The 24,233-nt window shown below is 40.5% G+C and overlaps 2 protein-coding genes across 2 annotated transcripts; both read left to right on the forward strand.

Annotated features, from left to right (window-relative positions):
* Positions 1–1,194: 1,194 nt before the first annotated feature.
* si:ch211-25d12.7 (src-like-adapter 2) lies at positions 1,195–7,139 on the forward strand. Its single transcript, XM_034693102.1, has 8 exons — positions 1,195–1,406; positions 2,136–2,246; positions 2,343–2,442; positions 2,533–2,619; positions 3,105–3,208; positions 3,483–3,635; positions 3,714–3,843; positions 6,589–7,139. The coding sequence occupies exons 2-8, from the start codon at positions 2,174–2,176 to the stop codon at positions 6,713–6,715; spliced, it is 774 nt and encodes a 257-aa protein (XP_034548993.1). The 5' UTR covers positions 1,195–1,406; positions 2,136–2,173; the 3' UTR covers positions 6,716–7,139.
* Positions 7,140–7,498: 359 nt separating this feature from the next.
* Positions 7,499–23,621, forward strand: trpc4apa (transient receptor potential cation channel, subfamily C, member 4 associated protein a). The gene is given in 19 exon segments (XM_034693105.1): positions 7,499–7,938; positions 10,459–10,585; positions 10,713–10,831; positions 11,004–11,061; positions 11,189–11,248; positions 11,418–11,543; positions 14,240–14,443; positions 14,534–14,719; positions 14,799–14,941; positions 17,710–17,841; positions 17,942–18,000; positions 18,095–18,280; positions 18,419–18,441; positions 18,444–18,508; positions 18,598–18,738; positions 20,345–20,456; positions 20,632–20,744; positions 20,974–21,180; positions 22,485–23,621. Coding segments are annotated over 19 exon segments (2,325 nt in total). The 5' UTR covers positions 7,499–7,812; the 3' UTR covers positions 22,623–23,621.
* The last annotated feature ends 612 nt before the right edge of the window (positions 23,622–24,233 follow it).

Here is a 24,233-nt window from a genome sequence, read left to right on the forward strand (position 1 = left end):
AGTAAAAGTGCTCTTTTAGTTTCTTTCATTTATTCACTTCTTTTATTTATATTTTTCCCTTCCTTCCTTCTTCTATTATCTCTCTTTATACATATATATATATATATGTATTATTTACTCTCTTTATTAACTCATTCATTTAAATGTATGTCTTTTGTGTTTTGTTTATTGTTATATCATATTCTATGAAACCATAGCAACAGATACAGCAAAGATGTGTAAATGAATGTTTAAGTTGCCTAAAGCAAAATAAAACTAAGTTTGAAAAAAAAAAATGGCTCCTGAGGATTTAATCTTTGATAGTAATGTACAAAAAGTTATTTCCAACCATTAATCGTAACATGCAGATCGCAGGGATAGTCGCAGATTTGTGACCTTATCTGGTAAAGATACTCATATTGTTCCATCTGTGGTAGAGTTGTTCCTTTGTTGCTTTACAAGCTTACAGTTAATCTGATTAAAAGACTGGAACAATAAGATACACGTATACACATCTCTCAGTGGAGATTGGACCCAGCAATTCATATCAGCTCTGCCATCTCTGATGCATACACTGAGAGTTTTGAAAATTCATAGTTCACATACTTCGACTTCTTTTAAACCCCACGTTTGTTCCACGGCTGATTAATTGACTCTGTAACATCAGCATGATCGATGAACTTGGGGCTGCTGGTAAATCAGGGAGGGAGTAGGATGGCAGAGGAACTTTTATCATGCTCCACTAGAGCTTTGACTCTTATCTAATGTGAGCGTTAATGGCATCAATCAAACATGCTTACATATCTGTGTGTGTAATAGGAGCTCTGACCTAACAGGAGAAGTGTGTTTAGGTTTCCATCAACACAATTCACAAAGTTAAGAATTCAAGGCTCAGCTGCAAAATCCAGAGGCAGACATAATGGAGGGGTTTTAATCAGGATAAACAGTAACTGAGGGGGGTGAATTAAGGTCACTGCTTAAACCCACTGCATTGCACCACAATGTACACAAACATGCATACATAAATGTTCATTCCATGAGCAAGTGAAGCACTTTAAGCCCTTGATGAAAACATTCTGCAGTCAGAGAGATCAACTCAAGCTGATCTGAGTCAGGATGTAGAAGTCTTGAACGGTCACAGGAAGCTGCAGCAGGGTGACATACATTAAGGACGTACAGGAAGCGACGACTCCTCAGTCAGACCCCCCACAATAAACAGCTGCAAAAACACATTGGTCTTCCTGGGAACAGAGCAGAGACGTTCAAACAGCCTTATGGGAACCTGATCTTACTCATCTACAACAGACTTCTGTGTTTGAGTGTACTGAAGAAGATTTGGAGTTATCAAGTTGATCTGAGGAGGATCTCCTCTCTACTTGTGGCAGAGTTTGTTTCTGGGTGGTCATTTTTTTAATACATCAGAGGAAGTGAGTATAATTCTTTCTTTCTTTCTTTCTTCTTTCTTTCTTTTTTCTTTCTTTCTTTCTTTCTTTTCTCTTCTTTCTTTCTTTCTTTCTTTCTCTTTTGTCCATTGACTTGTCTCGTACTACCAGAGCATGACTTTAACTTTTGACTAATTACTCGTACTTTATTAGATACAAGGGATTTTGGAAACACTTTACAATAATGGTACTTTTTTTTTTTTGAAGCAATGCATGAATCGTGATGAATTTCTGTATGAATTGATAAGGGTGCACTATTACTTCCTGGTTTCATGAACTAATGGTCATGTCACTACTGTCATGTGTGTTTAATACATCATTAGTTAAGGTATGTTAATTAACAGTTTACTTCATACATCAATTCATGGATGACCATTTGTTAGACTTACAAGATTTTTATAGGACCATACATATAAATAGTGTCTCGGATGCATTGCATGAATTCAGTCTTCAGTCTTCCTCATTTTGTCACCATTCTTCTTTTGTAAATCGTTTTCTGAAAAACCTGTTCAATGGAAAGTTTAACACAGCATACCGAGGCTTTCTTGTTGTGGTTTGGCACCTTCCTGTGTCATCTAGACATTGTTGCCTGGTTACACAGTAGAGTGTGATACCTGTAAGCAGTGTTGTTAGTCATAATGTGATTATTGAGAATTTGAAGCTTATTGAAGGCAGATCATTTTCTAATCACGCTCCCTCTTTCCCCTTTTTCAGCCACAGGAACAACCTCACAGAAACAGAAGTCAAAGAAGATGGGGATCTGCCCCATTAGATGTCAATCCAATGTGACAATATTAGAGAACTCACCAGAACCTTCAGCTCAAGGTATGTTGTACTCAAATTTATAATCACATCATAAAAATAAGAGGAATGCAACAAGCTGGACATGGTTAATGTTCATCTCCCTCTTTCTCCCTGCAGCCCACCATGAGACCATGATTGTATCCCTCTGTAACTACCCTTCTTTTGAAAACACAGAATTGACCATGTGCATTGGAGAAAGACTCACCGTCATATCAGAGTACATGATTTAACTCCAAATGTTTCCTCTTCACCATTGTTTTCACCTGAACTGATATAATTATTCATGACTGTTGATTTTCTCCCACAGTGATGGGGATTTTATGATGGTGAGGTCCTCCACAACAGGCTGTGAGAGCTACATTTCCACCTGCTACACCGCCAAGGTGACAAATGGGTAGGTCACCACCATAGAACATGTAGGACGCCTCATCACTGTGTGTGAGTGAGAAAAAAGAAAGTTAGAGGCCAGAGGAGAATAAAGGTAGGGGGTTCCCTATGAGGAGGAGGACTCTCTGTGTAGGTGAACTTAGTCTCAGTGGAGAGGGAGGTTTGGAACAATACTTCTGCTCTCTCTCATGACATGACATCCCTCTTTCTCTCCTAAAGTTTAAGCCCACTTCATCTGGGACCTCCTCTGATGTTGTTCCAGTGGATTTTCAAAACTTAAAAACAATTTTAAAAATACTTTCACTTTTTCTGCTTTTCATCAAGTGTGTCTTCTCTTGTTGCAATCAACAATTCAACTCATAGCCACGACCCTTTGCTGCATGTTTTCCGCCACTCTCTACTCCCCACATTTCCTGTCTCTCTTCAGCTGTCCTATCTAATCAAAAAAGTCCCCAAAATAACTTGATAAATGTGTTTCTTCTCTCTGTGTAGGTGGCTGTTCACAGGGATCAGCAGGTACAAAGCAGTGGAGCTGCTAATGCAGCCTGAAAACCTGAGTGGAGCCTTTTTGATCAGAGAGTCGGAGACAAACGCAGGTTAGATGGTTGTTTTTTCTTCTTCATTTATGTGAATGGCATGATAAATAAATACAGTCCAAACTCAGCATCACTTTTATTTTATCTAATGCCATGTATATTTTTTAAAGTATTGTCTTGTAGAAGTTACCGTTTATCTACTGGCTTGGTATGCTTTCAATAAAGCTAGGATTATTAGGCCTAGGAACACATATACACACTATAGGTAGACAGAATCAGTGCTTGGATGAATACTTTACAAAGTTCAGACGTTTGCATTCATCTGCCATTTCAGATGGTTACTCGTTGTCTGTCCTGAGGAGAAACAACTCTTCATACATGGACTGTGTAAAGCACTACCGCATTTACAACCTCCAGAATGGCTGGTTCTATATATCTCCAGGACTAACCTTCCTCTCCCTGCAACACCTGGTGGACCATTACTCAGGTTAGTACTGAGGCTGTGACTATTCTGTCTGAACATAAACAAGATAAGAGAGTAACATGACTATGTTGCCTCCTCCAGAGTGTGTAGATGGACTTTGCTGCCGGCTCACAGGACCGTGCTTCATCAAGGGTTTTAACAACGCCAGAGAGGCCAGGCCGGTACCAACAGCTATACGGAGGCCAACTTTGAACTGGAAGGACATAAGCAGGTGAGGCAGACTCTTTCTCTGCTCAATAAATGGTCATAATACAACAATAACATTACGTGTCACTTAGATTACAAGATTCAAAGGTGGTATCAGGATCACATGAAGCATTATATTTATGCCCCAAGACTTAAATGTGTACAGAAAACAAAATAACTAAATTCATGACCCATTTGTTCATCCCACACAAACCACATCCCCCACATTTCACCCCCACCCTCTCTCAACCGTCTGGATCTCTGTTTTCTTTCCCATGTCTTGAGTTTTGTATAATTCAAGGCAGAAATAAAAGAAGAAACAGTATCTGCCATACCATAATGTATTTCTCTCAGCTGAAAACTTCATTTTTTGTTTCACATACATAAATATCCACACTTTGATTTCATGCCACACTTTGTTTACTTAAATACAGCACCAAGTGAGTGCGTAAGGGAGTCAAGAGAATCACACTTAACATGCTGATCAGAAAAATTTGGATGAAACTTGCAGATTTTATCTCTAGTTTAACACTTCCTGTCATCAGTTTACATTGTACTTATCATAGATTTCCAGTTTCAGTGAGATAAACACATTTCTTCCATTTATTGCTGGCTTAAACCACTCTTTAAGCAGCATGTTATATGTTGCCAATCAAGTGTTTTTTTCCCCTTTAAAACAAAGATCCTCCTAGAGTCAGGGCTCTACATTCACTTCTAAATCACAATTTTGTAACCCAGTTTATAAGATGTAAATCTAAGGTATTCTTTATTTATAATGTAATTTTTTCTGAAGCTCTAAAAAAGACTGAACACTATTATCCTTAATCATGTCGCTGAAATACTTGATACCACTTTTACTCCAAGTAAAAGTTCCCATTTGGATTTTATTGATGGATGTCAGATCTGTGTGATTTTAGGTGTGCTTAACTGCACTGCTAATATATTAGAATTTATTCCATGGTTTTAATGCACTATTTATGACAATAAAGCACTTTTATATGTGTTTTGTAAACAGAGAGATAAACTGATAAAGGGGTTTTTAACAGGTTGCTTTCCATATTTATCCAGGGGGTTCTTCATTTATAATATTGATACGTTCAATGTAAATGCCTGTGAGGCATAATGGTACTATTCTTGTATTTGGAATGTGAAAAATTTGGGGCCTCCTCAAGTCATCTTCCTCCATTTTGAAGATGTGAAAACTTCACTAAATCAGGGTATAAGATGAACATTGAAAAAGACTTATGTAATATTAATGCAAATTAACAAGGATATATCAGTGTTTCAAAAGATTCTGAATCATTTCAATGGAAGAAAAAGAGAAAGAATACATACTTAGGTTGTACTATAAGATCTGTCAACAATGTTATACGAAAGACAACTTATTGTTTTTGATTAATGAACTACAAAGTAGTGTTGACAAGTGTACGGACATGTATCTAAGCGGAACAATACATTGATTTAAAATTATATGGTTACCTTCATTTTCCAAAACATTCATTTGATCCTCCAAAACAAATTTTCACTTACACCAACACTTGAATCTCATCATCTAGTGAAGCATATCAGCTGAAAACGGTTTAAGTATGCAACACAAGATATGGCCTTCAATGTGCATGTGTGTGGTGGGGTGTGTGGTTGAGTTTGAGATGTGGCTTAGTGAGTGCAGAGTGAGTTGCTTAAAGCATAGACATATAAAGAGTAGATGCCGCATTGGCTGCTGGGGCGCAAGAAATACGGCCGCCATCTTGGTCTGGTCATCCTACCCATGATCCTACCTGTAAACGTAAACTGAAGCAGCAGAGACTTCAAGATGCCAGAGCACTGTGTGGCAAAATACATATCATACATCACATATATCACATATCAGAATATTCTATTACTGTTAGGCCCACTATGAATATTAAAATACGCCAAACCATGTGTCCTGTATCATACCTACATGTATGACGTTTGCAGAAAAAAAACCCTGCATGAAAATCAGTTTAGTATTCAGCGAGTTATGATTGATTAAATGCGCTGACACTTAATTGCCTCCTGCCAAACAGATAACACTGAGTGGAGCGGGTGACCGGACCAAGGATGGCGGTCCCACGGCTCGTCAGTGCCAATAGGTAGTAGCCGTCGATTCGGCGTCTACTCTTTATATGTCTATGACTTAAAGCACTGGTGAGGAACCCTCTGTTTGTGTTCACTCCGGCGCCCCCTGTGTACAAAGTGACACCTCTCATCTCCGTGATGAACTTGCTCTGTATGTAGTCCTGTTTTCTGACAAAAAAAGGACTAATTTCTACCAACAGCCAAATGTCATGACCTCAGAGTGCACCTTTCCTGTGGAGAAGTCAAATAAGGTTTCTTCACCATGCTTTAAATTGTCTCATCTGACACCCACCCCGTTACAGTGGTTTCAGGCATTAAAACTGACAATACAGACATTATCAGTCGTTTGTTTTGCTCTGGTTTGCTTTTGTAGGTCACACAGAGGTATCATCCTCACTTTAAGTCTGTTTCATAACCAGCAGAAAACTTCTCACAGGAGCCTCGAGTTAGATCCAGTGATGGATGAATAAATAAAGGATACAAAAGGTAGCATTCAATAAACCAGAATCAGCTAAAACAGGGCAAAATCTCCATGTGTGAGGGCCGGTTAAATACAGTCTTTGAAACAGGATTCATATTTGTGGCATTACTTAAGGTCAGAGAGAGACTGTCTCAGGTTTTCAGTCACTTGCTCATTCAAGTCTTTGAAAATCCTTTATGTCCATTCCAGGTCGATGATCATGAGGAGGAAACGAACAGAGTCAGACTCAAACTCTCTGGTGAGCGAGGGGCTAAGAGAAGCCATCACTTCCTACCTCCAAATGACAGAGGGCAGCAATCACAGCTGGGACACATGAGGAAAGACTGGATGAGTCGTTGAGAAGGAACTCAGAGAAATGAAGTGTGGTTATACATTGTTCTGTCCCATCTGCAGCGTGAAGAAACCACTGGAGGAGGTTGTCTGCACGCCCAAATTGACTCCAAAGACACTGCTGTGGTATTAGGAGGGCTGAGACACTACAATGTCCGACACACAATATGTCTGCAGAGAGGAGGATTTCTGTCTCCAAAGAAGAAACTGAAAGTCATAGATACATGGGTCCTCCTTTACTTTAAACAATTGAATGTTTCTCCAAAGTTGTCACCTATCATGCTGTCTAAAGATCCTTAGACATTTGCAGTAAAATGCTGCAGATGTTTTATCAGTCTGTGGTGGCAAGTGTGTTATTCTATGCTGCAGTCTGCCGGGGAAGTAGTATAAAACACAAGGATGCGAGGCGACTGGACAAACTAGTGAAAAAAGCTGGCAGTGTGAATGGAACCAGGTTGGACTCACTGAAGGCTGTGGTGGAGAGATGCACACAGAAGAAGCTAGAGGCCATTCTAAATTAGATCATCCACTTCACAACTTCTTTGTGGACTAGAGAAGCAGCGGCAGTGGACTGCTCATCTCTCTGCGCTGCAGGACTGAGAGATAAAGAAAATCATTCATCCCTGCAGCCATTAGGCTTCATAACTCTCTAGCCAATGGGAGATGAGCTGCCAGACACCTGAATTACTTGTTTCATGTTTTATGTGATTTTTAATAATTTTATCTGCCAGACACCTGAATTTCCCCCTTGGGGGATAAATAAAGTTCATTCTATTCTATTCTATTCTAAACATGATATTTATTGTTTGATGGTTGTTGTCATGGTTATGTTGTTATTGGAATCCAATAAATAAGTAGACTGAAGTGAACTATATGATAAATGAGCATCATATATGAAACTACCTAAAAGGAAAGCCTTGTCTGTATTTTGACTGTGAGTGTAAACAAGACAGTAAATAAACAGGAGCCAGTGGTTCTCGTGTAGTGTGCGTCTCTGCCAGCAGAAGTCGCTTTTTTACCTCCAACGCTTCATCAAAGCCTTCTACTTCCTGCCCGAGCAGATCAGTTCAGGAAGAAGAAATCATGGCGACGCTTTTGGGGTCCGAGTCCCCTTGTACTGGAGGAAAACGAAGACATTGCAACGGCAACATCGTCTCAAAGGTCACAGCCAGTAAAATCACCGGGCAGGGATACAGTCGAGGAACACAGGTGAGAGACACGGAGCATGGCGCGACGGTACAGACATCAGAAAGTTGGTCGACTGAAGCCACGGACTTGCGCTCCGCATCAACCCTGAAATGAAGACGTTTTCCTGGAGACTTTTCTGGACATGTAGTCGACTTCGTCAGCTCTGGCATTACAGATAGCTACAACATGACGGTGTATTTTAAAACCTATACGTCCGAGTTTAAATCAGATGAATTCTGGAGACCATCGTGTGCTCGCTGTCAATGAAAATAACGTTATCTCTGCTAAAGTGTAGAAAGCCAGCTCCGCTTCAAGTGGCTCTTTTGTTGTTAGCCCCACTACAGTGCAGCTTTACAGGGCAGGTTAACTACGAGGCGGAGACGCTTTGACCTGGAGGTGTGACAGCAATGCTTCTGTGTTCCTAACATTTGGATGTCAACGCCCAGAGAACATATAGTTGAATGTTTGAAGCGCATCTGTCATGTAATGAACGGTAGCAACATTAGCTTGTGTTAGCCGACGTCAGCTAGCAGGCTGAGCCAGCTGAGCAGCTCAGGTGATTACGTAACGACGTAACGACAGACTAACCACAATAACCATCGTTTCCTTACATGGAGACGCCTCAACAGCTGTTTGGAGTCTTATTGTCATTCCCATAGCTGAAAAACATCTACACAATATTTAACCTCACAGCACGTTTGTTTATTTGGATGTTGCATTGTAACTATGCCAACTGTCTTGATGAAGACGACTTGATGCATATGAGCGTCGCACCTGTCCGGACATTCAGCCACTGTTTATCTTCTCATGTACACCCCAGACTTCCAGTTCTGAGACTGTTGAGCCTGTGAAACCATCTATCACTGTGCTGTTTGTGTCGTGACCAGTGATGGACAGTAACAAAGTAAATTTACTTGTGTTCTGTACCTAAGTAAATTTTTTTAGTATCTGTATTTTACTTGAGTATTATTTTTGGGGGATACTTATTATTTTTACTCCACTACATCTAGAAGACAATTATTGTACTTTTGACTCCACTACATTTCTATCAGTGCTCTAGTTACTCACTACTTTTTCTTTAAAGTCAGCTCATGAATTTCCTTCTCTTTTCTGAAATCTGACCCCTAAGACAGTAAAATGTGTTTGTGTAGTTCTGTTTGTCTCATTGGTTTAGTCATACCTGTATATTGTGCATCTCCACAGTTGAATGTGGAGCAAACACAGAGCAAACTTCACTCAGATCAAGCAGTTAATTTAGAGATGGTAATGGTGGCTATAATTCTCCACCTGAGCACCCATGGCCACATCTTCGGCCCGTGTTAGAGGATTTTGAAATGAAGAATGATACGTATGGTTTGAAATATTATCCCTGTTTACCACTCTGCCCAAACGTACAAAAATACACAGTCCAACCTGATGAGAGCGTGTTGAGCTACGTAACGTTTGTTTCATTCCAGATGAACATTTCAAACTAAGTTGTATGTGCTTGGAGTAACTTAGTGTCTGTTTTTTATTCCATGGTATAGTTTTTAGAGATTTCAAGTAATGGTTTCTAGATAAACATAATGTAACAGAATGTACTCCCATGCATTCTTGACTGCATTTATGTATTTATAAGATGTTTGAGATATTTTAATAAGTACTTTGAATACTTCAGTATTTTTGAAAGGAAGTAGCCCAGTACTTTAACTCAAGTAATAATTTGACTGAACAACTTTCACTTGTATTGGAGTAATATTTCACTTTGAGTATCTATACTTCAACTTAAGTAATGAAGCTGTGTACTTTGTCCACCACTGCTCCTTGCTGACTTTAGGGTTTGAAAGGTGGACAGGCATATTCAGGAAATTAACAAACAGATTTGATTAACTGAAATACAACACACACAAGTTTCCAAGGACTGCTCTAAGCAGATGACATAATCTGAACATTTGGCAAATGTCTCTATTGTTGAGTCAGTTCTTTGGGTGTCTGGGGGGGTTTTCTAAGGAGTGGGTTGCAGTTAGTGTGCCAGAAGCTGCAGAAGCTGTGGACTCAAAGCCTTCCATAGGAAAGGTGAATATTCTTTATTTTTGCAACATAGTTTGTTACCTGGAGAGAAGACAGAGTTGACAGTGACACACAGTTTGTCTGCATTGGCTTAATATCAAGTCCAGATGTGCATAACAACCTGAGTTAGTTTGACTCTGAAAGGAGATTTTGTGCTCATTGCTGAAGTTATTGTATTTTTTAATAAATAGATAGTAGATAACCGGTATCTATCAGCTATTTTTCTGACTGTTAAGGGAAACTCCCTGATGAACGATGGATACTGACACTGGTCTTCCATATAACAAATACACAGATGTCTCAGCGCTCATCCCTTTTGTAAGAAACTCAATCTTCAGTTGTCTTGAGTTCCATTAAAAGTTGTTAAATGGTGTGCATATTATTTTTCCTGTATAACCTTTTTTCACTCTCTGGAACATGCTAACCAGATGTGTTTCCCTGTGCACAGTGCATTGCTTCATCTAAGTTTTTGCCCCTGTCTTTGTGTCATAGCTCCCAGTTGGCCTGCTCCAGGAGAGAGATAAACGGGCCAAATGGCATGGCATCCCTACTCTGCTGCAAAAGCTCTATGAGAGCAGCCATCCCAACAGTGACCTCTCACATGCCCACAGCTTTCTAAGGTAACCACACAGCACTAGTCTGCTCAGCAGCAAGATGATGGAATCAACAGTAGTTTCCACTTGTCGCTGAACGTGTCTCTTTGGAACCTAGGCGATGTAGATGACATGTGAACAACTGTTTCTTACAGGTTTTATCATCCCAGCTCTCCATGGAGGCCATGTCTTTTGTCACAGAGGACAGGAAGACTGCTCAGGAATCCACCTTCCCCAACACACACACCTTTGACCTATTTGGTGGAGTCGATGTAAGTTGGACATTCCTAGTGCTTGATGCTCTCTAATTATCTGCCTCGGAGACACTAAAGCTGGTACCTGTGAAGAACCAGTGGTCATGTTGTATAATTCACAGTGAGGCAGTGCAGTAAGAAAACAGTGTTAGTTCAAAGCACTTATTTCTTCTTTTTGTGTTTCCTGCAGCTGCTTGTGGAGATTTTGATGAGACCTACATTAACAATTCAGAAGAAAAAACCCAAAAGTAAGCAGCACTCTCACCTCTCTCTGAATTTGTCTGCTGCTATTGCGTAGTCAGCGTGTTCACATTACAATTACTGATTTGTGTGAATGTGTCCTTGCTGTTGGACTAACTTCTGTTTTTGTTTCAGTGAATGATGAATTGGTCAAAGACTGCCTTAGTGTTCTCTACAACTGTTGCATATGTGTAAGTATCCCATTACTTTGTGTACAGAGAAAAGTCAGAAGCCCATGCCAGCATGCCTAAGTTTAGCACATCTACAGTATGTAACTAGAGTTTATTTTGTTGCCACTCTGTCTGAGAACAGGCAGGAATGAGCGTGATTTCACTTCCCTGTAATTTCTCTCTTATAAATTTAGACGGAAGGGTCACAAAGAGCCTGGCGTCGAGGGATGACTTTGTTCTGTTTCTCTTCACCCTGATGACAAACAAAAAGACCTTTCTGCAGACTGCAACCCTAATTGAAGATATCCTTGGAGTTAAAAGGTGAGAATTATCTATTAAATGCTCAGAATGATCACTAATAATGTTCCTTGGTGATTCCTGTTGTTTCGAATGAGTTGTCCTAATCAGCTTGTTAGAACAATGCCTTGAATTCTAGATGATGTGCTGAACAGAGGTGCTTACACCTTTTAGTGTCCAATTTAAAAAAAACAATTTCATGCTCTTCTTAACATTGTCGTAATTCTTTATCAATTTAAGGTCATGATGTATTTGCATAGCCTCGCATTGAATACTACTATTTACTGGATTGCTCTACAAATAGAAGCCTCTTTTTTTATTTTTAGAGAATGATTTTTTGCAGGGATCTTAAATGAAATGTCAGCCCATCAACACCAGCATATTACTGCCCCAATGGGGTTTTTTAGAACCCATGCCAGCTGTCTAAAGTTTAACCGGCATGCTAAACCCTGACAGCGTTATAAAGCTTTACAATTAGAACATTTAACACAACAGCTTCCGGGCCTGGTGGGATGTAGAGCAAAGGCACCGGAGAGTGACACTAAACAATGACACTGGTCCTTTATGGTCACTTTCACACTGCAGCTCATCTGGTGTTCTGTTTGCTGAGGAGAGATGTTTAACACCCTGTATTGTATTGTATTGTATTGTATTGTATTGTATTGTATTGTATTGTATTGTATTGTATCCCCAATTCACAGACATTGTAGTTGCTCAAGGTTAGCTGAGTGTTATTCCTTACAATACTGTGGCATTTTATCAAGGCTGTGTAAAGCCTGGGTGTGGGGATTTTGCAGACGCTATGGATGTTCCACCCAAGGACAATGACTCAGCTACCTAGAATATCTAACTCAGTTACCTTGTCAGAACCTCATATTGGTATCATATATTAGTTTGCAAAATACAAACTGATTACTTTTTTGGTTTCTACTTCTGGTCATTGTTGAATTGATTGATAGCCAAGACAACACAGAGCAGTTTAACTTATTCTCCTGCAATTATAAATGTGTTTTTAATTGACAACATCTACAACCCCGTCTTTAAAATGTTGAGACAATGGCACCAAAACACTGGAAAAGTCATGACATGCTGCAGAAAACACTCAGCAGAACGTCTCATAATTTAAACCCCAACAGGATAGACGCATCATTTGTTTTTAAAAGAGCATCCAAGAGAGGTTCAATCTTTCTGAAGCAAAGATAGGGAGTGGCTTCCCACCGAGTCCAAGACTGGGCTGAAACCAGTAATGGATGGATGTGATCTTCAGGCCTTGCATCAAAAACAATAGTGGTTCTTAATTTGAGATTATTTTTGGAAATTATGGAGGAAGAGTCAAAGAGGAGAGGGGACCACGAAGCTTGTTATCAGTGCACAAAAACCAGCAGCTGTGATGGTATGGGGTTGCATTGGAGCAGGGGTTCCCAAAGTGTGGGGCAGGACCCCCTGGGGGGTGGCGAGACACATATGGGGGGGTCGTGAGATGTCTTCCAGAATGTTTTGCTTTTTTAAACTTATCAAAAAATAGTTCATTTTACCCATTATAGTAAAAAATATTGACAAAAAATAGTATGTACAGTTGGAATAAAACCTTGAAAATGCCTTTCTTTTTGCCAGATGACTCCTAAGTTTAGGTTTATTGAACAGTGAACTCTCAAAAGCATCAGTAGCAGTAGGTTATTTCGTAACGGCACAGGAAACACAGCCACATGCTCATATAGGTAGGCTAATTTTCTGCAGACAAGCTAAATGAAGCTACATTAAATCACTTTGAGGGACAGCGGGGGTCACGAGTCTTATACCAGCACCTACATTTTGGGTGCGTATTACAATTACAGCATAGCTTTGTAGTAAAAGCACCCAGAGGCTAAACTGACCTGCTGGCCCTGACCTGTCATCCATCAAAATGTTTGGTGCATTGTGAAACCTTATAATTGTTTAAAGGAAGCTGAAATCCTAATTCAAGCAGAAATGGTTAACATTCCACTTTAAAAACGACAGTAATTGGTCTCTTGAGTTACAAACACTTATATGGTGTTGATAAGGACAGATTGATAAAACAGAGATTCAAGCATGATCCTGTCCCAAGTTCTCTCTTTTTAAATGTGTTGCTGTCACCAAATTCAAAATGGACATATCGTTGTACAAGACCATTAAAATGTTCTGTTTCAGTATATGAAATGATGTTTTGGTGCTATCTTCAATGCGTGTTGGGTTTTATATTTAGCTAATCATCACATTTTATTGTTATTTACATTTTACACAGTGCTACAACTCTTTTAGAACAATGATTATTACAAAATCACAGCAACAACACGACAGAGGAATAATTCTTTTAACGCTTTTTTGAGAAGCAGTTCTAGAAAATTGTAAAACATTGTCCTCTAGGTTTCTGCCTTTTTTAAAGGACCTTTAACTTGTCACTGTAGTTTTCTAAACTCTGCAAAGTGCTCTGCTCAAGGTGGATTAAGATCAGATAGGATCTTATCTTGATGTTGGGTCTTTGTAAATAATACAACATCGAGTATGGTTTAGATCCACACTTTGTGTTAAGTGTCTTGAGAAAACATATGTTATGACTTGGCGTTATATAGATAGAGATTGATTGATTCATGTAGAAGGGCAGAAATAGTGTTTCAAACCAAACCTCTTCCTCTGTGATAAATTTACATGCACCTCTATTGTTGCTTTATTGGTAACTTTTCATGTGTTTGCATTTTTCAGGAGATGATTCAGTTGGAGGGCATCCCTAACCTGTCAGGCCTGGTCCAAAGCTTTGACCAACAACAACTAGCCAACTTCTGCCGCATCCTCTCAGTCACCATCTCTGAACCTGATGTAGGAAACGATGACAAGCACACCCTGTTGGCCAAAAATGCCCAGCAGAAACGCAATGCTAGCCCCTCACGGGCAGAGGTCAACCAGGGTAGGTTGTATGCTTGGCACATCTGCAGTCAAACTGGATATACTGTTTGTCCTATATGATTTATCAATATCATTATTCTCTCATTAATAGTTACCCTTCTGAATATTCCTGGCTTCATCGAGCGGCTGTGTAAGCTGGCAACTAGAAAAGTGTCTGAGGCCACAGGAGCCAACTTCCTGCAGGAGCTGGAGGACTGGTACACTTGGCTAGACAATGCTCTGGTGCTGGATGCCCTCATGCAAATGGCAACAGAGGAACCTGAACAAAGCAGTACTGGTGAGAAAACAGTTACTTCCTTGCTGATTCAATTCCAGGATCTTTGGCTGATTTGACTTTTTGTTCCCCTTTCCTTCAGAGTCATCAGATGAGAGTTCCCTCGCCACCAGCCCTCTGAGACATCGGCTGCCCCAGTCCATGAAGATTGTCCATGAGATCATGTACAAAGTGGAAGTGCTATATGTGCTGTGTGTTCTTCTCATGGGCCGACAAAGAAACCAGGTACTTACAGACACCCTACTCTTCCTTTGTTGAGACCAGTGTTGTAGTACTCGAGTCCAGGACTCGGACTCGAGTCCAGGACTCGGACTCGAGTCCGACTCGAGTCCCATTTTGCAGGACTCGTGACTTGACTTGGACTCGAGCACCGATGATTTGGATTTGTTCTCGGACTCGAGTATTGACTGCAAAAGGACCCGGATGATAGTGGGGGACTCTGGCTTATATATTGATACAGACTGTTTTAATGTTCATTTTAGATTTTGTATGTTTCATAAAAAGTATTCCGTTCAGAGCGAAGGCTGGCACGAGTGTTTGCCTGCATGCGCGTTCACATGGCGTCTGCCAGGATTAAAAGACCTGCAAATTGGACCCACTTCCTACTGTCCTCGTAAAGGCCACCCTCCCCTCTCTGTCCCCTCTCATCTCTGACATTATTCACTCCTCCCTTACCACTGGAATTATTCCTTCTTCCCTCAAAACAGCCGCTGTAACTCCAATACTCAAGAAACCTGGTTCAGATCCCACCAACCTCAATAATTTCCGTCCCATTTCAAATCTTCCATTCATCTCCAAAATTCTTGAAAAATCAGTTGCCGCTCAACTCCATACCCATCTACTTTGCAATAATCTATATGAACAATTCCAGTCTGGTTTCCGTCCCCTCCATAGCACCGAAACAGCACTTATCAAAATCGCCAATGACCTCCTCCTTGCTGCTGACTCCGGTTCACTATCCATTCTCCTTCTGCTTGATCTGAGTGCGGCCTTCGACACTATTTCACACACCATTCTGCTGAACCGACTCTCCTCCATAGGCATCACTAATACACCCCTCAACTGGTTTCATTCATACCTTTCAGGCTGCACTCAGTTCATTCAACTTAAATCATTCACCTCCCATCCAGTCCCCGTCACCACAGGTGTGCCCCAGGGCTCTGTCCTGGGGCCCCTGCTGTTCATCATCTACCTCCTCCCCCTTGGTCACATCTTCCGTAAACATCATATTCACTTCCACTGCTACGCGGATGACACCCAGCTCTACCTCTCCACTAAACCTGACTCCTCACTTCCACCTTCTTCCCTCACTGATTGTCTCCTTGAAATAAAATCTTGGTTCACCTCAAACTTCCTCAAATTAAACAGCAATAAAACTGAACTTCTTCTAATTGGCACAAAATCTACATTAAACAAACTCCATAACTAAAGTAACAATAAACCATGTTTGGTTAGTTAGAATTCTGATTAATAGTGTTAGGGCTGAGTTTATTGGACACCGGCAGTGATCCCAGTGCAGCAGAATCTCTGAGCGCGTCCTCTCATTGATAGAAGCCCGGCGTGCGTTTACGCACAGCACACAGCGCTGTGGCTTCATTCATAAACTAACCTCCAGACACACCGGCCGGATTTCATTAGAATCTCACTGCAGTGGCAGTTAGACCTCGTCAATTTGCTAAAATCAAAACTGAAAGTCAAACCTGCCACAGCGCGGGGGGAGAGCGGATCGTACAGGATCGAACACATCTTAAATGTCCAGGAAAAACTGCAGATTCTCTGAAGTCATATTAAACAAGATAGTTTCTCACCAAACAATTTACAATCTTACAATGTCATTTAGCAGACGCTTTTATCCAAAGCGATGTACATACGAGAACAAGAACAACACAAGCAAAGATCTAGACAAGAGGAAACAAGATCAGTATGGGTAACAAAGTGCTTCAAGTCAATTTGGGTGCAGGTGCTGCCAAGCAGTGTAAAGGCAATGCACAAGAGTAAATAAGTTTTTATTTTATTTATTATTTATTTTTAAATAAGGAACATCTACAATGAGGCAACCAAACCATTTAAGACCTTCCATTATCATCATCAACAATTAACATCACCACAATAATTACCCAAGTACCAAGTGCTGGGTCACTCAAGAGCTGAACACAGATTCCCAGAGTAGAGCAGGACAGTGTGAGTCAATTGTAGCTGGACGACATGATCTGCCACTGGGGACAACAGTGGAGAACAGTCTAGCTAAGTGCATAGTGCTTCCTAAAGAGCTGGGTCTTTAGCTGTCTTTTGAAAGTAGAGAGAGACTCTGCAGATCGAATGGAGTTAGCCAATTCATTCCACCATTTAGGGGCAACAGAAGAGAAGAGTTGAGCTAGTGATTTTGAGGCCTTGTGTGCTGGAAGCACTAGGAGCTTTTCAAACAGTCTGCAGCGTCCTCGTGCTCTAACGTCTTCTGGTAAAAAGAAAAAATAACATTCACCTATCCATGTGTCCACCCCTCCTATCTTACCTGCCCATCCAGGTGAAAACCATCAAACTATCAAAATGCTTACTAAAATAAAATAATAATAATGCACATGACATTGCCCTTAATATAAACAACAATAAATAAATGACATTAAAGTAAAATGATTATGAATATATTAGAATAATTAATATTTCTGACATAAAATGATGGAAATGGCTCCAACACTAATGTTAATGACAGAAATGTGTTTCCTCCACATCCAAAAGGTCCCACACAGCCAGTCTAACACTCAATAGTTTAGATTCAAATGGCTGCCCTCCTTGTAATATACAATATTACCGGTGAGGACTCGACTTGGACTCGACTCAGATTTTTCTCTGGTGACTTGGACTCGACTCGGACTCGAACACAGAGGACTGAGGATTCGACTCGGACTCGGATTTGGTGACTCGACTACAACACTGGTTGAGACGTAAGATGCAGTGTTTGATTTTACTGATCCTTGTATCGTGCCTCTGCACAGGTCCACAAGATGCTGGCAGAGTTCCGTCTCATCCCAGGGCTCAATAACCTGTTTGACAAACTGATCTGGAGGAAATACACTGCCTCAAATCATGTGGTACATGGCCAGAATGAGAACTGCGACTGTAGTCCGGTATGTACTTTTCCCCTGCGTTGTAAACTTGCTCTGAGGTGTTTAATGTAACTTTTGAAAGTGTACATAAGCATCATCTCTGTTGGTTCTATTTGTGCAGGAAATATCCTTTAAAATCCAGTTCCTTAGACTACTTCAGAGTTTCAGTGACCATCATGAGTAAGTGACTAACTTTAGACACCTTCAGTCTCACTTCTTCTTTTTTGGGGGGGGAGTTAGGATATTTAAACTTTTTTCTCCCACCACTTTTCAGAAACAAATACCTCCTGCTGAATAGCCAGGAGCTGAATGAACTGAGTGCCATATCCATGAAGGCCAACATCCCTGAGGTCGAAGCCCTGGTCAACACAGACAGAAGCCTTGTGTGTGATGGGAAGAAGGGTCTCCTCACACGCATCCTCACTGTCATGAAGAGGGAACCTCCAGACTCATCCTTCAGGTAAGCATCACACACAGGAGATGAAGTAGATTTTTAAGTTCTGATAAGCGTAGTGTAGCAAAGCACTATTTTAAAACAGCGATGTCTCTCTTATTCTGCTTTTTAAAGCACGGCTGAAGCTTTCTGTTGTGTTTATAGATTCTGGCAGGCAAGGGCAGTGGAAAGTTTCTCCGTGGAGCCACCTCCTATGCAGACCAAATGTTCCTTCTCAAGAGAGGACTACTAGAGGTAAAAATACAACCTAAGACTCTTACTTAAGTTTTTCTGCATTGCACAGATCTGTCTGAACTAACTGGCTGCTTCTCTCTCTCCATCAGCACATCCTATTCTGCATCATAGACAGTGGATGCACATCCCGAGATGTCCTACAGAGCTACTTTGATCTGCTGGGAGAGCTCATGAAGTTCAACATTGATGCCTTCAAAAGATTCAACAAATATGTCAACACTCCAGAGAAGGTGGGATGAAAATCCAGTTTACAGTGGGGCAAAAAAAGTATTTAGTCAGCCACTGATTTTGCAAGTTCTCCTACTTAGAAAGATGAGAGAGGTCTGTAATTTTCATCAGAGGTACACTTCAACTATGAGAGACAAAATGAGAAAAAAAATCCAGGAAATCATAATGTAGGATTTTTAAAGAATTTATTTGTAAATTATGGTGGAAAATAAGTATTTGGTCACTCACAAACAAGCAAGATTTCTGGCTCTCACAGACCTGTAATTTCTTCTTTAAGAAGCACTTCTGTCCTCCACTCGTTACCTGTATTAATGGCACCTGTTTGAACTGGTTATCTGTATAAAAGACACCTGTCCACAGCCTCAAACAGTCAGACTCCAAACTCAACCATGGCCAAGACCAAAGGGCTGTCGAAGGACACCAGTTGGAAATTGTGGACCTGCACCAGGCTGGGAAGAGTGAATCTACAATAGGCAAGCAGGTTGGTGTGAATAAATCAACTGTGGGAGCAATTGTAAGAAAATGGAAGACATACAAGACCATTGATAATCTCCCTTGATCTGAGGCCCCACGCAAGATCTCATCCCGTGGGGTCAAAATGATCATGAGAACGGTGATCCCAGAACTACACAGAGGAACCTGATGAATGACCTGCAGAGAGCTGGGACCAAAGTAACAAAGGCTACCATCAGTAACACACTACGCCGAGAGGGACTCAAATCCTGCAGCGCCAGGCGTGTCCCCCTGCTTAAGCCAGTACATGCCCAGGCCATCTGATGTTTGCCAGAGAGCATATGGATGATCCAGAAGAGGACTGGGAGAATATCATGTGGTCAGATGAAACCAAAATAGAACTTTTGGTAAAAACTCAACACATGGTGTTTGGAGGAAGAAGAATGCTGAGTTGCATCCCAAGAACACCATACCTACTGTGAAGCATGGGGGTGGCAACCTCATGCTTTGGGGCTGTTTTTCTACAAAGGGGACAAGACGACTGATCTGTTTTAAGGGAAGAATGAACGGGGCCATGTATTGTGAGATTTTAAGCCAAAACCTCCTTCCATCAGTGAGCGCATTGAAGATGGAACGGTGCTGGGTCTTCCAGCATGACAATGATCCCAAACACACCACTCGGGCAACGAAGGAGTGGCTCCGTAAAAAGCATTTCAAGGTCTTGGAGTGGAGCCCAAAACATGACTGCTCTAGAGGAGATCTGCATGGAGGAATGGTCCAAAATACCAGCTACAGTGTGTGCAAACCTGGTGAAGACTTACAGGAAACGTTTGACCTCTGTCACTGCCAACAAAGGTTATGTTACAAAGTATTGAGTTGAGCTTTCGTTATTGACCAAATACTTATTTTCCACCATAATTTACAAATAAATTCTTTAAAAATCCTACAATGTGATTTCCTGGATTTTTTTTCTCATTTTGTCTCTAACAGTTGAAGTGTACCTCTAATGAAAATTACAGACCTCTCTCATCTTTCTAAGTAGGAGAACTTGCAAAATCAGTGGCTGACTAAATACTTTTTTGCCCCACTGTATATGCTTTATCAGAAATATATAAACAGACGTGTGAATGATGTGGTTTGATTTCTTTTTTGCAGTTTCAGACTTTCCTAACACAGATCAACAGTTCTCTGGTGGACTCTAACATGCTGGTACGCTGCATCGTCCTGTCATTGGACCGCTTTGAGAGTCAAACCGAAGATGTTAAAGGTAAACAATAACGTTATTTCTAAATTCAGTCTGGTTTGTTACAGAACATTCCAAAGAAGAAGTTGCTAGTCTTGTTTCTTGTTTTGGATAAATGAAAAATACTTTACAAATAAATGGAAGTTGTAATCCTGTAAAAGGTCATGAACCATTCATTGTTGTTGCTGTTTTTATCCAGTGGTGGAGGTACTTTCAGAGTGCTGCCTGCTGTCCTACATGGCCAGAGTTGAGAACAGGCTTTCCTTTCTCTTTCGCCTGATCAACATCATCAACGTACAAACTCTCACACAGGTCTCTTTTCATTTGTATTTTCTTGCATATATTCAGAGAAACTTAGTTGAAGAATAAAGAATCTGCTCTTACAAATCTCATTCTATAAACCAAATAATTTTGAAATTGAATGTGAAGCACTGCCAGCTGCAACTGCTACTTAAAGTGATGTTATTTTTGTAAGAGATTGCACATAATCTGAATCTCCTTGTTTGCCTCTGCATTAATCGCATCCCATGTTCTGCTGCAGGAGAACGTGAGCTGTTTAAACACCAGTTTGGTGATCTTGATGCTGGCCAGGAGAAAAGCTAAACTGCCCTTCTACCTCAATGCCCTGCGGGAGAAGGAGTATGCTGAGAAGTACCCAGGCTGCCTGCTCAACAACTTCCACAACTTACTGCGCTTCTGGCAGCGCCACTACCTCAACAAGGACAAAGACAGCACCTGTCTGGAGAATGTGAGTAGTGCTCTCCTTAACACAGTTGAAATATAAGTTAGTATATACATGTATTAGTCTTTAACAGCATCGTACAATCAGCACGTCATCAGCACCATATGGCAGACCCTCTCAGTGTCTTTTTACAGTCACTTTCCTGTCAAATACACAACATGTCCTGAAATGGAAATCACAAGCTAAAACAAGAAAATTTGATTTGAAACAAGACTTGTAATAATAATAATAATAATAATAATAATAATAATAATACATTTTATTTATAAAAGCACTTAAAAAGTTTATCTAAGACAGAAACAAAAACAAACAAACAACAAAATCAATCTAAATAGGTAGAGAGTAGAGATGTAGATCTGCCTCACAGATGATAAGAGCCAAACCAAAAGTGAAATCCCCTTTCTAAAAATAAAATAAAAAAATGTCATCATGGATAACCACAACTGAACAATTGTGTGAATGCGTTTACAAACAAGATAACAGAAGACGATATTAAAGGTCTTAAAAGACAGATATAGGACACAACCCAAGTTGTGTACAATATCAGAAGTACTGTAATATACTGTGGATTTATTTTTGGCTGTATTGCTTTGTTGGAAAAAACAGGGACACATGGATTGCTGAGATTAGTGTAGCTGAGTCATTAGCTGCAAAGGTAGAGTGGCAGCTTTACTCACCAGCTCGGCCTCTTAGCCTCTTCGCTCATTTTAGCAATATTCTGCTCATCGTTGTGGTTCCACAATTGGCACCTCTTTTTCACTCTGATTTCATCAGCATTGCCAGATATTTTCAGAAAGCTCTGGCATATCCTCACATTGCTACTAGTACTTGTTGTACTCTTGCTGAACACAAGAGAGCATTTAGCAGCTTGAGGTATTTTTCTCAGACTGTTAGGAAACAGTAGAAAGTTTACTTGGTGTTCTGAACATTAGACTGGATTAGTGTTGATGTTAATCTGCATCAGTTAAATATCAGAAGGAAACTTGAAAGGGTGATGTACATGTTGTATTTTTGCTTTTTCTGCTGCCCTCAAGTGGTGAGAAAAAGATGTTGTCCACCTCATTCTCAAAGGCTTCATGATGATAATATAAACACATCTTGTTAACCTGTGTAGGTGTTGTCGTCTTTGTTTATGTTTAACATGTTGATCACTTATCATTTATAGATTATATTTGATATCATTTAATCTTCTGTGTATTTCATAAAGTGAGATTATTCAATCAGTACATATGTAGAGTTGGTGCCTAGCTGACTTCTCATTTGTCCTTGTGACCCGGCCATTCTTAATCCATTCTACTTTTCCATTTCAGAGCTCTTGTATTCCCTTTAGCTACTGGAAGGAGACGGTGTCTGTGCTGCTGGGTTTAGACAGGACTTCTCTGTGTGCCATAGCGAGCTACATTGATGAGCCCTTCATGGACCTGGACAGAGACCTGCTGGAGGATTGACCCTGAGTGTGCAAACAGGGGATGGGACAGGGCAGAGGGTCACAGGGAGCAAGGACACCTCCAGCTGGTGAAGACTCCTCTGAGCTGAGCCATCCAGGCACTTTGGGACTGTGCTCTGGATGTAAAGACTCACATGCTTGCTTTTGGTACCTTTGCATGGAGGCTGTCATCGGTATGAGGGGACGTGATTCGCACTAAATTTCCGTGCTTTTTTTTTTCAAAGGAAGAGGGGGAAACCTTTATGCCCACGCCTGATCAGCCGCATTATTTAACAGACGATTAAGGGACTTAGTGAAATGACACCTGCATTGGTTGTTTGTTGTAGGTGAACCTCAAATAGAGCCTTTTTATATAACCTATACAAAAATCTATTGAAAAAATATGTATGATTCAACAAACTATATGTTAGAAAAAAATATTCTTTTCACATGGTTGGCCACAGAGTAAACTGTCCTCCTGATGCATCACAGGGCTGCCAGGAGTCACCAGCCTCAACCACCCACTACCTACACGCTCCAGGATGACTCCGTGCCAATTCAACACCTTACCTGCTGGCTGATTATCTGGTGAATTTTGAGTTTTTACAGGGGTCTTAAAGAACAGCATTTTCATTTTACCTACCTGTTGGTCTGTTATGTTTGGTGCTTTCTGGCTCTTTGGCACATGGAGATAGCTTGTGGGCAGGATGACACATTTCACAAGTCGTGCAGGGCTCTTCAACTAAAACCCTCCACTCTCATGGCGTCTGAAGATTCATCCAGGGGCTCGTTTCTTTACCAGGTTATTTTTGTTGACTTACTTTTCTTTTTCCTGTTGAGAAAAAAAAGGCTTTTAGCTCTGGACAAACTGTAGAATAAAGGATGCACAGGTAAAAATTGTTTCTGTTTATATATTTTAACACATTTGTTGATTAAAAAGGTCTTCATTTTGTAACAATTTGTATTGATGTTCTGAGAGATGCTTTAGTAAAAGAATAAACTATGCAGGCACTAGTGTTAAGATACCACTTTCATTGCTTCAGTCCACACAAAGTTTGTGTGTAACCTTCTACCCAGCAGCATCAGCTTTGGGCTGAAGGTTCACCACTTTCTCTGGTTTCTGCTACTTCTCAAAATCTTAGGCTACAAGCTGAGAATGACAATCTTTCTATGTGATGGCTCTTTTTGCATGGCACCACGTGATCTTTCGTTTAGACAAAGACGAAGCAGTGGGCAAGGCTATGTTGTTGATGGGTCCGTGGCCTGAATGTGCAGCTGTTGTGTGGAAATGGAAAATGCAGACATGAACTGATTTTTTTTGGTGTCTCAAATGAAACAGACCCAACCTGAGATAAGTACAAATGGTTGAGCTACCTCATATTTTATCCTGACAGCATAAAGATCAAACCACTTCTGATAATAAGTGTACAGTTTTACTCCCAGCATGTCATGGTTCATAGTACATGTTCATGTGAATGTATAGGCATTTCTACAGTTGGCCCCTGATGCCAAGAGTTACTAATGCTATGCCGCCTTGGGATGCAAACACAAACGTCCTTTACACTTAAAAAGCCTTTTGTTTGCTTTAAAGCTAATCAACCAGAAATGTTTCCTTTCTTTCTAGCTTTCATTC

This window comes from Notolabrus celidotus, chromosome 1 (assembly GCF_009762535.1).
Source record: "Notolabrus celidotus isolate fNotCel1 chromosome 1, fNotCel1.pri, whole genome shotgun sequence".
Lineage (NCBI taxonomy): Eukaryota > Metazoa > Chordata > Actinopteri > Labriformes > Labridae > Notolabrus > Notolabrus celidotus.